The 12,899-nt window shown below is 50.0% G+C and overlaps 5 protein-coding genes across 5 annotated transcripts; 3 read left to right on the top strand and 2 right to left on the bottom strand.

Annotated features, from left to right (window-relative positions):
• Positions 1 to 1,123: 1,123 nt before the first annotated feature.
• Positions 1,124 to 1,960, bottom strand: A1O9_00992 (small nuclear ribonucleoprotein B and B'; the record flags this gene model as incomplete). The annotated part of the gene is made up of 4 exons (XM_013410153.1): positions 1,124 to 1,259; positions 1,341 to 1,499; positions 1,660 to 1,732; positions 1,888 to 1,960. The coding sequence occupies 4 exons, from the start codon at positions 1,958 to 1,960 to the stop codon at positions 1,124 to 1,126; spliced, it is 441 nt and encodes a 146-aa protein (XP_013265607.1).
• Positions 1,961 to 2,650: 690 nt separating this feature from the next.
• On the bottom strand, positions 2,651 to 7,123 carry A1O9_00993 (uncharacterized protein; the record flags this gene model as incomplete). The annotated part of the gene is made up of 1 exon (XM_013410154.1): positions 2,651 to 7,123. The coding sequence occupies one exon, from the start codon at positions 7,121 to 7,123 to the stop codon at positions 2,651 to 2,653; it is 4,473 nt and encodes a 1,490-aa protein (XP_013265608.1).
• A 493-nt stretch (positions 7,124 to 7,616) lies between these two features.
• On the top strand, positions 7,617 to 8,981 carry A1O9_00994 (uncharacterized protein; the record flags this gene model as incomplete). Its single annotated transcript, XM_013410155.1, has 1 exon — positions 7,617 to 8,981. One exon carries the CDS (start codon positions 7,617 to 7,619, stop codon positions 8,979 to 8,981), a length of 1,365 nt encoding a protein of 454 aa, XP_013265609.1.
• A 519-nt stretch (positions 8,982 to 9,500) lies between these two features.
• On the top strand, positions 9,501 to 10,928 carry A1O9_00995 (mevalonate kinase; the record flags this gene model as incomplete). Its single annotated transcript, XM_013410156.1, has 1 exon — positions 9,501 to 10,928. The coding sequence occupies one exon, from the start codon at positions 9,501 to 9,503 to the stop codon at positions 10,926 to 10,928; it is 1,428 nt and encodes a 475-aa protein (XP_013265610.1).
• A 531-nt stretch (positions 10,929 to 11,459) lies between these two features.
• Positions 11,460 to 12,690, top strand: A1O9_00996 (uncharacterized protein; the record flags this gene model as incomplete). The annotated part of the gene is made up of 2 exons (XM_013410157.1): positions 11,460 to 11,890; positions 11,994 to 12,690. 2 exons carry the CDS (start codon positions 11,460 to 11,462, stop codon positions 12,688 to 12,690), a joined length of 1,128 nt encoding a protein of 375 aa, XP_013265611.1.
• Between the last annotated feature and the right edge of the window lie 209 nt (positions 12,691 to 12,899).

Raw genomic sequence — 12,899 nt, forward strand, 5'->3', positions numbered from 1 at the left:
TCGGGTTGGGCTCTGACTCTCTTGCAATTCTCTTCCAGTCATAAACATTGTCAGCTACATGCAGGCTAAGGCTGAGGCTACCTATCGCGGCTTTTGAATTCGATGGGAGGGGCAGTGTATGAAGGGTGGTACAGCCAGCAATTGCATCTCGTAAAGGGGATGTTGCTTGGTCACGACCATAGCCTTGCTACCTTTCAACCCGTGCCGTACTGCCAAGTCGGGCCAACCAATCCCGTTGTAACATTTTGCTTGGACGCAGTATCATGTGGATACGGTATGTCGTCGCTCTCCCCATCTTCTGTCGCTCTTTTGTTCCTCCCCTTCCCAGAACACCTAGGCACCTTTCATTTCAATTTGACCACAACACCGAGGAAAGATGGCTGGCCCGAGACAAGATGCTGATTGAAAACCCCCAGTTCAAGTTGTTATTCTCCAAATCTGACTTAGAAGTCACCCCTGTTAAGTGAAATCGATTTGCAACCCATCTTCCTCCGAGTTTACGATAGCCTCGCATAAATCGTCCTCATTGTATCGCCAGCAGATTGTCACTGGTCCGCCATGTCCAACTTCATCTTTGACGGTGCATGAGTCCCGGGTAGCACCACCGTCAACCGCACCGCGTCAGCCGTCGGGAAAGTGCTCATTGTCTTCTCCCTCAAGGATCTAGAATGGATGCAGGCTTGCTCGCCAGAGGCATGTAGGCTATCATTGATTACGTGACTATTGAATCGGGCCTTGAACATAGTATCTCATGTTGAGCTGCCAAATTTATCACTCCTCTCAGATAGACATTGAATACTAAGGTTTATCTTATTGAAAAATGTAATACCTGCGGACAAAACCTCTAGTTTCTTCAAAGCTCCTCAAGACGAACCGAAAGGCCTCAAAACCCAGGGCCAACCAATTCAAAATTCCACTTTTCGTATCATTGAAGCCAAGTGAATAGGGCCTCGTGATCGGCTCCTGTACTGATGTCCTCTAATGAGCTGTTCTTAGCTCACCACTGGCCTACTGCGGTGATGCCAAAGTACCATGAAGTATCAGCAGACGATAATCCTCGTCTAGTGTCCGCATAACTTTCGTAGATAAATACAGGTGTGATGTTTGTGGTTGGTTCGGGCCTTCAGGAAACGGTCTTCTTTGCTGCATCGACAGCTTGAGCGGCTTTGTCCTTGGCCTGCTCTGCTATCGAGCCTGCTGATTGCTCTAGCTTCTCCTTTTCAGCGCGGATTGCGGCCCATTTGTCGGCTCCACCTTGACTAGAGATTTGTAAGCTTTTGCTCTTGACTCATAATTTCTCGCTCAGAGATGTGCGTGAGGGATACTCGGGGCACACTTACTACCAGTAGTCGTACCACCGATATCCCTGCGTTAACTGTGCGTTGAAGTTGACGAAGTGGCAAGCGAATAGGAGGTAGTTCTTGGGTTGCACAGCCATGGCATATCGCATGAAAGTAGCAGAGTATACTGTCAGGGCAGCGGTAAATTTCCCGGATATACTAGAAAAAAGTTTGGTCAGCGACCAATGTCAGGGAAGAAGAACCCGCGGAAGTTGTATGCCCCAAGATAAGGACGGTGCAGAGGATGCGGTTAGAAGTATATTCATTTCCATATATCCATCTCTTCTGCGGGTTTTGTTTCCTATTGATTTGCACATACATTTCGGGATCTTTCTGCGTATCCAAAACAGCTGCGATGGGAATACCGAAGTTGGAGGCTGGGCCCCAGAAATCTGTAATGTTGAGTCACCTTGTTAGAATTTCGGACTCGACAAAGACAGCAATGCTGCAGTCGCAATTGCAGAGGCTTGGGCCGCCGGCAGAAGCAAGCAGAGCGAATAATCGCATTCCGCACAGTAAGCCACTAATAGGGAGAGTGCACACGTACGAGTCGAGCAGAAGTAGTCAGAGACTGGATTTGAGCGGATCTTCGCGTTGAGGGCTTTAATTGCTGCAGCCATGGTGATGGACCGTGTGTGCTGTGAAGAAAGACCGGATAGCAGTAGACACACTCGTGTGAGATAGCAGCAGTATCCTGAGCGGCGGGGAAAGAATGCAGCCGGAATGAAGCAGATGGAGAGATAGCTAATAATGACTCGGAGTGCTGCGTATGGAAAAATGGAGGATGGGGGATGGGGATGGCGGACGACGGATGGCTGCTGATGGTTGGCTGCTCCCGGCTGGATTCGGTTTTAGGAGCCCGCCAAATCTCCGCCGGGGTCACGTGCTATTCTTCTCTACGTGCAGACAGTCGAGTGAGACTTCTCAAAACGACCTATTTCCCCGCGCCTTCCCTCTTTTCTCCACATCCAGCCATGCTCCTGGTAAAATGTTCAGCCTGTATTCATTTATTGTTCCGGAGCAATCACGGATACCTAGGTAGTACACCTACGTCGTTTGCTACTATGCTATCAGTGGTATAGTAGGTAGGATGTGGACGAGAGAAAGTGGTCATTCTGGCCCTTCCAATCTCATGCGATCTAACAGCTGTTGTCACATTTACCATGTCCTCAGTACCCGTACGGCAAATAGGGTTCGTTAATTGTTATCCTGCTCCAGGTTCTTCATTCCAAGTTCCAAGGGCCTTCCCCCTTGTTTCATAGCTTTGCTACGTTGAGGCCTGTTAGTATGGTCCTTCTTTTAGTCCGACGCTATTCCTTCTGGCCCAGCAACTGAGCCTGGAATCGGATCTGAAAGCAAAGATCATCAACTGCCCGTAAGTCAATATCCGCTGTTGCGGTTGACTTAAGCTGATCCAGTGCCGCTTGCAATGTGGTGAGAAATCCTGGCCTCGCATGATTATCTGGCGCCTCCTCCATACTGCACGGTGCTGTCACCACTGATGCTTCTGCCACACTATGATGGTCTTGGATCTCATTGGAATGAGTAAACGCGTCTGCTCGAGAGAGAGTTGGTTCATCCAGAATTGGCACTTCTTCAACATCGACAACCATCATTTCACTGTTATCAGTGTGCTCATTAAGACATTTGTCTACTCCGACATCGTCAGAGATGTCAAACTCGGTCTTCATTATTAGTGGTGTCGGGACCATGGTCGCCTCGACCACCTGTGAAGTTCGTCGAGGTTCAAATTGGTTGGCTCGCAAATGCTTCCGTGGACGGCCTCGGCCTCGGCGTCGAGTCGGAATAGGGGCAGAGATACCAGATTGCCGCTCTGGAGTAGGGTGATCATATATGCTAACTTCGGCACTCGGGGACGAGACGACTTCAATGGTGTCCCGCAAGTCTTGCTGGCTAGCAGTGGATTCTTCACCAAGAGAATGCGAGGATAGCTGTGATGATGACTTAGTCCGTCTTTTCCTTGCCGGTTTAGCTTGGTTGCTGGCTCTGCGTTTTCGGAAATTATGCTTCACAAGGGAGCGATCCTGCTCATAATCATTCGTAGGCCTGGTCGTCAACTCGTCCTCGATTGCTGGTGGATTGGGAGAACTTCTCACAGTTTCATGGACATGACGATCAAGATCTTGAGACAGTTGCGATGCGCTAAGAATATCATTCTCGTCACTGTCACTCCTTGGATGTCCCACAGCACTTGTTGTCTCCTCGCCCACGAGGCTCTCCGTGCGAATCACTTCCTCTGGAACAGTCGCACTGTGGGCAATTTCACCATCTTGTACGTTTGTACTGGCTGAGGTTGCCTCAGACTCGTGTAGCTCAATTACTGTGTTGATTAAGTCGGCAGGGCCCTCTTCAGCTGAAGCGAGCCGTACCTCCTTGACTTCGCCGATCATCCCATCCATCTCCTCATCAAACTGCTCAAGGGCATCTGACGGAGGTATTCCAATCTCGATGACCATGTGACCATGGTCCACTGGTCCTTGTAGAGGTGAAGAGAGGGTTTCGAGCCCGGTTCGGCCCTTGCTGTCGTTGTCGTGCATTGAAGGTGGTGATGATGGAACCTCAATATCCATTGTGTGCTTGGTATAATGTCGAGCACGTGGAGTCGGCGAGGCCAAAATTTCCAACCCCGCCTGGTCTTGATTGTTGGGAAGGGTGGGAGTTGACGGACATTCATCTAGGGCTGCGGCTTTACGGGCAAACTCGCAGTCACCATGATGCTGTGACTTGCTTTGAGGTCGCGGACTGGATCTTAAATCGGGGAAAACAACTGCGGGCTCTGATCGCTGTCTGTCACGCACATCTTTCTGATGCACTGTAAGATACTGTGACTCAAATTCATGTATTGACGCAGGGGACGATTCGATGGGCACAAAGTGCAATTGGGAATCATCATGTCTCGACCGGGGCCTTGAGCTGGGTCTCTCTGTGCCCAGCCTCGAGGGAATAACACTCTGTTCTTCTTCAAGATAGATCAGTGCATCCGCACGAGGCTGACTCCCAAACTCTGGTGAATGAACAGCCAGTACATCGGCTGGAGACAAAGACTGCCGACCAGTATAGTGTGAGGGTGAAGAGAGTGTTTCCACACAGGCCGGGGGCGATGAAACCGCACAAAGGTCTAGGTCCTTTAGATGCAGCGGCATTCCAGGAATATCAATATCGGTAAATTTCTGGAGTTCTAAAAGGGCTTGCTTCAAGCTAGGGCCGAGTGTTGTTGTCTCTTGCGATCCGAATGTTGCATTCCACATTGTAATGGCATGATTTACCACGGTGACTGATCTACTCGTGAACAAGCTGGAGAAAATATCGTCCATGGCCTCAACATTAGTAGGCGGCAGCTTCCCCAAGACACTGATGATAGTCTCGCCAAAATTCTCATATCGCTGACTCTCACTCATGGTAGAGTGTCGTCGCAAGATACCCGCTTCATCCTTCAATATCAGAGCCAAGGGTTTGTGGAGTCTGGTTAATGTTGATAGTAAAAGGTCGTTTGGGGAACTCAGTAAGACGAGATCGACTTCACTCATCCCTTCAGTCAGGTTGTGCAAATCGCCTTGCACTACGTACTCCAGGATCATGTTCTCCATCAAGTTGAGACATTTTGCGTATTGAGGCAGCAATGACTGAACAGGGATTCTGTGGTTAGAGGGGTGTGAGCGAACTTCTAGATGGTCCTGTTGCTGCGAGAGCTCCGAGAAGATCGCAAGTGACAATTCCGAACAGATAAATGGCAGACGGATGGATTGATCGCTTGATTCCAGCGCCGTCAGCATCATATGGTGTCCCAGCTCCATGACTGAACTCCTCGTCATCTGCCTTATCTGAGCTGCAGTGTGGACAGCAATTTCCCCAGTATCAAGAACAGAATCTTGCCAGATGCGCGCGAGAAATGCAAGGATAGTGCCTGTTGCGTGTTTCGTTTCTGCAGATGGCTTGATCTCCTTGCTACTCGCATCTCGAATGGCTCTGAGGAAATGTATCCAAGCCACTGCGATGTATGCTTTGTCGGATTGGCCAGAAGCTCCCCATGAACTGTATCGCAACAAGATTTGGAACATGTCGACGATAGCTGAACACTTAGCTCTGACCCATTTGCAGTCAAGAGAAGGGATTTCGTCTGGCCCGGTCATCCTGGAGTCTTGTAGAGCTCGACCTTCATGCCACATCTTGGTCCCTTTGCTTGAATTCCACAGCAATGCAATGAAAACCCTACAAGCCATATCTGAATTGGCCGGATTTTTCTCAAAGAACGAGCTTCGCATGACTTTGACAATGTACTCGTTCCAAACCCGGGTATATTGTTTATGGGTCGAGGCAGGCCGGAAGGCATAGTACAGCAAGGTGCAGTAGCTTCCGACCGCTGTGGCTCGTGATCCCTTCATACTCTTATCTCCACTTTGCCTCTCTAATTGGATGGTGATGGGCTTTGCCAGCATACCTAAAAGTGTATCTGACGCTTCGTGGGGTCTCGCAACATACACCAGTCTATTCCAGGCCAGGTTAGATTGCTGTCTGAGAATGGAATCGCTGCCGTTGAAACATTTTTGGATAACCTTGAGCCAATTTTTGAGATCGACCCAGTTGTCGATGCGTGTGTCCGTACTGTTGCTGAGAAGAACTATTGTTGACCAAATTTGAGGGACTTGAACCATATCATCCTTCGAAGCAATCATTTTCTCCAGCCTTCGGCAAATGGCGGTGCCAAAAGAAACCTCTTTTTCCAGCTCACGCTCTAAAACAGTCCTGGTGGCATGGGAGATGGACGAAGACGCAGGGAACGTCGAGCATACTTGAACTCCAAAGTCGATTGCTTTGACCCTGACCTCTTTGCAGCTATTTATCAATCCGGTCAACAGCTCCTCGGTCCACAAGTTCGCTTTTCCTTGCATATTTGCTTTAGATTGCTCCAGCAGCTTTCTGTAAACCAAGAGTCTCTCTAAAGTTACTCCGATACCTTTGATATGCTCAGAAAGCGCTTTGAGGGAGTCAAGAAGGCGTAGAACTCTATTGTGGGAGGCAAGTAGAACAGGTCGGAAATCTTGAGTGGCCAGGAGGTGCAAGTAATGGATAATTACACTCTTTGGGGCTGTATGCTCTGAGATGACAAGTATGGAGCGGTCGAGAATGAAGAGACGATATTCGTCGGTCAAGAAGGAGGAGTATTCCGCATTCCAGACAAATATAACAAGTACCTTCAATGCTTGTGTGATTAGATTCGTGTCCGCGATCTCATCAATTGGCTTCAATAAGTCCCGTCTGATATACTTGAGAATTTTCGTGACCTTGCTCTTGAGAACTGCTTCATCAGGGATGTCGTCGTATTGTCTGATCACTTTGGCAAGAGTTTGGTAGGCATCTACCGAGATAGTACGCTCATCGCCTGCAAGTTGTTGCACAATACTCTCCATCATCGCACCCATAGAAATGCCCTCCTCTTTCTGTCCTTTGGCGGTCGGTAAGGGTTCTTCGTTGACCTGAGTCGTCTTGAGAATGGATTTCAGGGAGGCCTGACACTCAGAAGAAGGAGGCAGCGGCTTTACAGTAGATGTTGTGGAAGGACACTCGCTCGCGTGTATCAGATCGGAGGCATTGGTCCACGGAGAGAACTCTACGCGTTTGCGGGTGCCGTTGCTTGAGGAGCCTTGAATTGATGCCGGGGACTCTGGCGTACTCGTGAGGTTCATAGATGATTTTGTGAACAGCGGTTTCCTTCGTGAGGAAGTTGAGGGCGGGCTTGGTGGAAGACCTTCAAGGATCGACATCGTGACTTGGACAGAAGGACAGAGGCCTGAAATTGCGCTCCTCACGAGCAATAAGGGCAGGTCCGGAGACTAGCTAGCGAGTCTGCCTGCAGTCTCTTGTCTCTCAACGTATAAACAAAGCCCATGGAGACGCAATTAAAGAATGCATCAGAGAACAGAGTACTGACGACGTTACAGCGCCGAATTCAACGAGATGGAGAGATGTGGAGTGCCAGCCACTAATTAACGCGTCGTTTGGACGCGTCTGGATTGCGGGCCCCTCGGGTGGACTTTAAGGAGGGTCGTTTAAGGGCTAACCCCGAAAAGGGGATCTCTTTAAGAGATCTGATTTAGCGTGATTCTTTGACAGCTAACGTCCCGCCAAGCTCAACCCAGTCCCATGGAAAACTGTGCAAGGCTGCCCAAGGCGGCCTTTTCAATATTGTCTAGTTCGACCTTCTCTAGGTAGGCAAGAATGTCCATCTCATGAAACACTGCAATCGTCGAAACCAAGATGCCTAGCAAGGCCCAGCAGGCAGAGGCCAGTGCGCTTCTTAAGCAATTACGAGATGATATCGGCAACAACTTGCTCGATGACAAGGTCCACACGCAAGCTCTGGAGGGACTGAAGGTTCTCGGGAGGGATGCAGGAAATGTTGCAAACATATATGATAAATGCGGCATCGAGACACTGGGACACTACGCTTTCGATGTCTACCCTACCAGCACTCATCAAGAAGCATTGAGATGCATTGCGAACGCGCTCCTACTATTGCCCCAAACACGAAAATTCTACATCGAGCTTGACCTTGACAAGAAATCAACCCAGAAGCTCCAGGAAGCAGATGTTGATGACGAGTTTCTGCTGGCAAGGATCTTGTTCTTGCTAACCTACGACCCTAGCATGAACCTTGATGTCCTCATCCTCGAGAATGATTTGGCCACCAGCATCATTAACCTGCTTTCTCGGCACGCTGCAATTCTATCCATGACACCTAGGACGACTACCGCCACTCAAAGCAGTGACATGGCACTACAAGAGACATTGAAGCTGCTATTCAACGTGACCAGCGCGAAAGGAGACCAGGTATCCAGGTTCAGTTCAGCCGTGCCGCATCTAATTTTGATACTCGGCTCATTGCCAATACTAAGCCCACCACTCCAGGCCCCCTTGAGTTTAACCCTCAATGCACTTGCCAATCTTGAGATAGCCGAAGAAAACCTAGATGACGAGGGGCAACTGCGACCGGTGGTGGACAAGCTTACTACGATTCTGGATCAAGCGGTGCAACGGTACTCTTCGATAGAGTTAGAGACACTGGGTGTGCCATTGATAACGACATTGAGGAAAATCAACGATATAGCAAGTTTGGACTTGCGTGAATGGATGAAGTCGAAATTCCTGCCGGATGATAAGGAAAGAGATCAGCCACTTGGAAAATCATCTTCATTGCCCTCACGCCTTCTACGACTGACTACCTCGTCAGGGTCATTACATTTGACGGAAGCTATATCTGGCTTGCAATTTGAGCTTTCTAACAAGGATGCAAACGAATACGTCAAAAACGTTGGTTACGGATACGCAGCCGGATATCTCATGTCTCACAAGATTCCTATCCCCGAGAGCGACAGGGCAGAGGCAACCGAGGGAGCTTCCAGCAGTGTCCCTACCAACCCCATCACTGGACAGCGACTTGATAAGGAACCACTAATTGAGGTTCCGAACATGTCTCAGGAAGAAAGGGAACGAGAGGCTGAACGATTGTTTGTGCTATTCGAGAGGCTCAAGGCGACCGGGATGGTCAATGTCAAGAATCCGGTCGAGGTAGCCAAGGATGCGGGTAGATTTGAAGAGCTCAGGGACTCAGATACTGAGTAGCAGTGTAGCTGTCAGCTTGTCTGGCACTGTACCATTGATATACGAGTAACATCACGCAACACGGAACACCTCCATTTGTAATCCGCCAGCCCAGATTTGACCATGGTGCCACTCGGAAGACGGAAAAATAGAGCGGGGCCGGCGTCTAGGCGCTAGTTAGCGATACTTTGTTCCTGCATTCTCAACGATAAGCTTAACTTTTCACTGGTCGGGCGCCTATTACGTACGCCTACGGGCTTGATCGCCAGGGCGTTCTGCCGCGCCACCGCCCTTGACCCATGACTCGTGGCTCCTCCGGGCCCATTCTGCGATTGATTAGGTATCTCCCCATCCCAACTCACCCCCAGGAAACTTTTTTCCCGCCCTGGTCACGGCTCACCCGTCGCAGCTGCGTTCCCTTCGAAAGTTACCATATGCGTCTCTCCTTTCTTGCCCTTTCACAATTGCCCCCCTTCAGAGACGCACGACACGTCTCATCCTCGCCTTCATCCCGTCATGGTGCATCGCGTCGACATAGCTATGAACGGAACTACTAAGGTCAATGGCACGAATGCCCACTACAAAGACGGGTCCCTGCGGCCTCAAAACACTCCCCGGAAGGCCTCCTCGCCTATGGCCCCTCCATTCATGGTCTCTGCTCCAGGAAAGGTCATTGTGTTTGGCGAACATGCAGTTGTTCACGGAAAGGCGGCCATGGCTGCATCCATCTCCATGCGCTCATATCTCCTCGTCACTACACTCTCCAAGTCTCAACGGACCGTCCAGTTGGTCTTTCCAGATGTCGGTCTCGACCATACCTGGAATATCGACGATCTGCCATGGCACACCTGGGAGAAGATCAAAAAGCCTCGATATTACGATATGGTCACCTCTTTAGACCCTGAGCTGGTCAAAGCTATGCAACCGCACGTTGATCCTGTCTCTCCACATCTCACTGGCGAGAAGAAAAGGATTCATGTCCATGCAGCCTCCTGCTTCCTCTATCTCTTCCTCACTCTCAGTAGCCCAAAAGCCCCCGCCAGCATATACACGCTCAGGTCAACCTTGCCAATCGCGGCAGGATTGGGCTCAAGTGCAAGCGTCTCGGTCTGTATCAGTGCAGCCCTTCTCAAGCAAATTCATGTCCTCTCGGGACCTCACGAGGACCAGCCGGAGGAAGAAGTGGATCTCCAGCTTGAGAGAATTAACAGATGGGCTTTCGTTGGCGAGCTTTGCATTCACGGAAACCCCAGCGGCATAGACAACACCGTCTCAACTCGAGGGAGGGCAGTACTCTTCAAAAGGACGGACTACAAAAAGCCTCCCACTGCAACTCCTGTCAAAGATTTCCCAGAACTACCTTTACTTTTAATAAACACAAACCAAAGTCGGTCTACGGCTGCTGAAGTGGCCAAGGTTGGCCTCATGAAGAAAAAATATCCCGCGGTGACAGAGGCCACCCTGGACAGCATCGACGAGGTCACTATGTCAGCATACAACCTCATCAATTCGGATGACTTCGACTCCGAGTCAGAGAAAAATATTGAACATCTAGGAGACCTGTTCCGAGTCAATCACGGACTATTGGTGTCATTAGGAGTCTCCCATCCGAAACTGGAATACATTCGAGAATTGATTGACTACGCTGGGATTGGCTGGACCAAACTAACAGGCGCTGGCGGGGGTGGTTGTGCTATCACTCTATTAAAGAACGATACTGGACCCGAGTCTTTGCGAGATCTGCACCAAAAGTTCGAGGCGGCAGGGTTTACAGAATTCAGAACCACGCTCGGTGGTAGTGGAGTCGGCATGCTATATCCCGCAGTCCTCCGCAACGGGACCGAAGAAGAAGGTGGCGAAGAAATTGACCAGCAGAAATTCCTGAACGCAGAGGGACCCGAGGATATCGAGGACCTGGTCGGTGTTGGTCTCTTACAAAGAAGGCCTGAGTGGAAATTTTGGCAGTGATAATATTTGTGCTCTGCTTAACTATTTTGATGGATGTCTTACGAGCGGTGGCGCAAAGCGGCATCAACTAATGCAGCGCTTGGTAATTTGTACAACAAGAAATCCGGGAATTATGTATATCACCGCCGTAAAAAGCGCCTGGAAGGATGATAGGATGTGTTCCGATCAATCATGATGAGGCGAGGGGCGGGTGGTCATCACGTGATATTTTCATCTCCGTTTCGACGGCAAGTCATCTTAACATTGTTCTTCTCATTCCAGTCCTCAGATTGGACAACCAAACATTGTTGTTAAATGCTGTGATATTTTCTACTCGTCGTTGTTACACCACTATTGTTGTGAGGCAACGATTCCGAGAGAATTGCAACGCCTTTTCCCAAAAAGGACTGCTCTGGCTAGAGCACCAGAAATTCATGTGATATCCGGCTGGACGTATGGGCATCTTCGCTTTATAGTTTGCTTCTTCCAGGTGGTCCAAGCAGACTTCAGATTCAGAATCTGTCATTGCAACAAATCCGCTCGCTTAAAGGAATGCCAGAATCCTCCAAGTCAAAAGACGCAGCCCATCGGCCCAAGCCCAAGTCCATCAAATCCAAAGAACCATTCTACTCTGTGTCACCATTGTGGGAAGATGTCACGCCACTGCCGCTGATTGATGGTCCACCGGGCCAGAAGGATCCAGGCCCTGCTCTCGCTACCATTGCGTATTCACCCCGGTACGCTGAAGCCATGTCTTATCTCCGGGCGGTCATGGCAACAAACGAGTTCAGCAGGAGGACTTTGGACTTGACAGAGGATATCATTAGCATGAATCCATCACACTACACGGTCTGGCTCTACCGAGCTAAGATTCTCAAGATGCTCTGGGAAGCGGAGGATACCTCTACGGACGACGGGGTCAAGGCCGAGCTGGAATGGCTGGAAGGCATCAGTGAGCGGAATTTGAAAAACTACCAGATCTGGTGAGTCTGCTCAGAGGGGACAAGATGATTGCTGGACCTTTCCCAGCCACGATTCTTGCTTTGTGGAGCATAATACTGACTCAGGGCTTTCGATAACATACAGGCACCATCGGCAGCTAATGGTTTCGCTGATCACACAACTCCCTCCTGGCGAGACCGAGTTCCTCGCTCACATCCTATCCTTCGACAGCAAGAACTACCACGTCTGGACATACAGACAGTGGCTGTGTCGTCAGTTCCCAGATTCTTTACTTACGACAGACTTGGAGCTAGCCGCAATCGACGCCATGATCAACGAGGACATCAGAAACAACTCGGCCTGGAACCACCGCTACTTTGTCTGCTTTGGCGCGGAAGAGCTTCAAGCCATCGAGAAGGGAGGTGGGAACAGAAAAGAAGTGCTCGCGCAGGGGAGACTGGTGGTCGACGAGGAGGTCGTCGAGCGCGAGATCAACTACGCCAAAGACCGTATCGCTTGGGCCCCTCAGAACCCCAGCCCCTGGAATTATCTCAAGGGTGTGTTGAAACGGGCGGGGATTCCCATCACTGATATGCAGGTGTTTTGTGAAGGCTTCGTCGGCGGTAAAAACGCAGATCTTCTCGGTGAGGATGTCAGGAGCAGCCATGCTATCGACTGGCTTGCGGATATGTACCGGCTCGATGGTAACAAAGATAGAAGCAAGCTGTGTCTGGATGCGTTGGGCAAGAAATGGGATCCCATTAGGAGGAAGTATTGGGAGTATCGTGTCGAGCAATTGAACGCAGCAAATCTTGCCGAAGGGCATGCCGAGGCGTCATGAGTGAGTCAGCGTTTGAGCAAATGATGCATGCCAAAAGCTGAAATGCGGTCCAATCTACACCGATCTAATGCTCGCTGTCACTTCTTTTGATGGGTCAGGTAGCCACGTTAATATCACCCAATTGTCCGATGCAACCATGTCAGGGTCCAAGACCCATCTCCAGTCCAGTCGCTCATTTCTCGGGTGAACATGCCAGACGTTGTCGTTGC

Source organism: Exophiala aquamarina (assembly GCF_000709125.1).
Source record: "Exophiala aquamarina CBS 119918 chromosome Unknown aczIA-supercont1.1, whole genome shotgun sequence".
Classification (NCBI taxonomy): Eukaryota; Fungi; Ascomycota; class Eurotiomycetes; order Chaetothyriales; family Herpotrichiellaceae; genus Exophiala; species Exophiala aquamarina.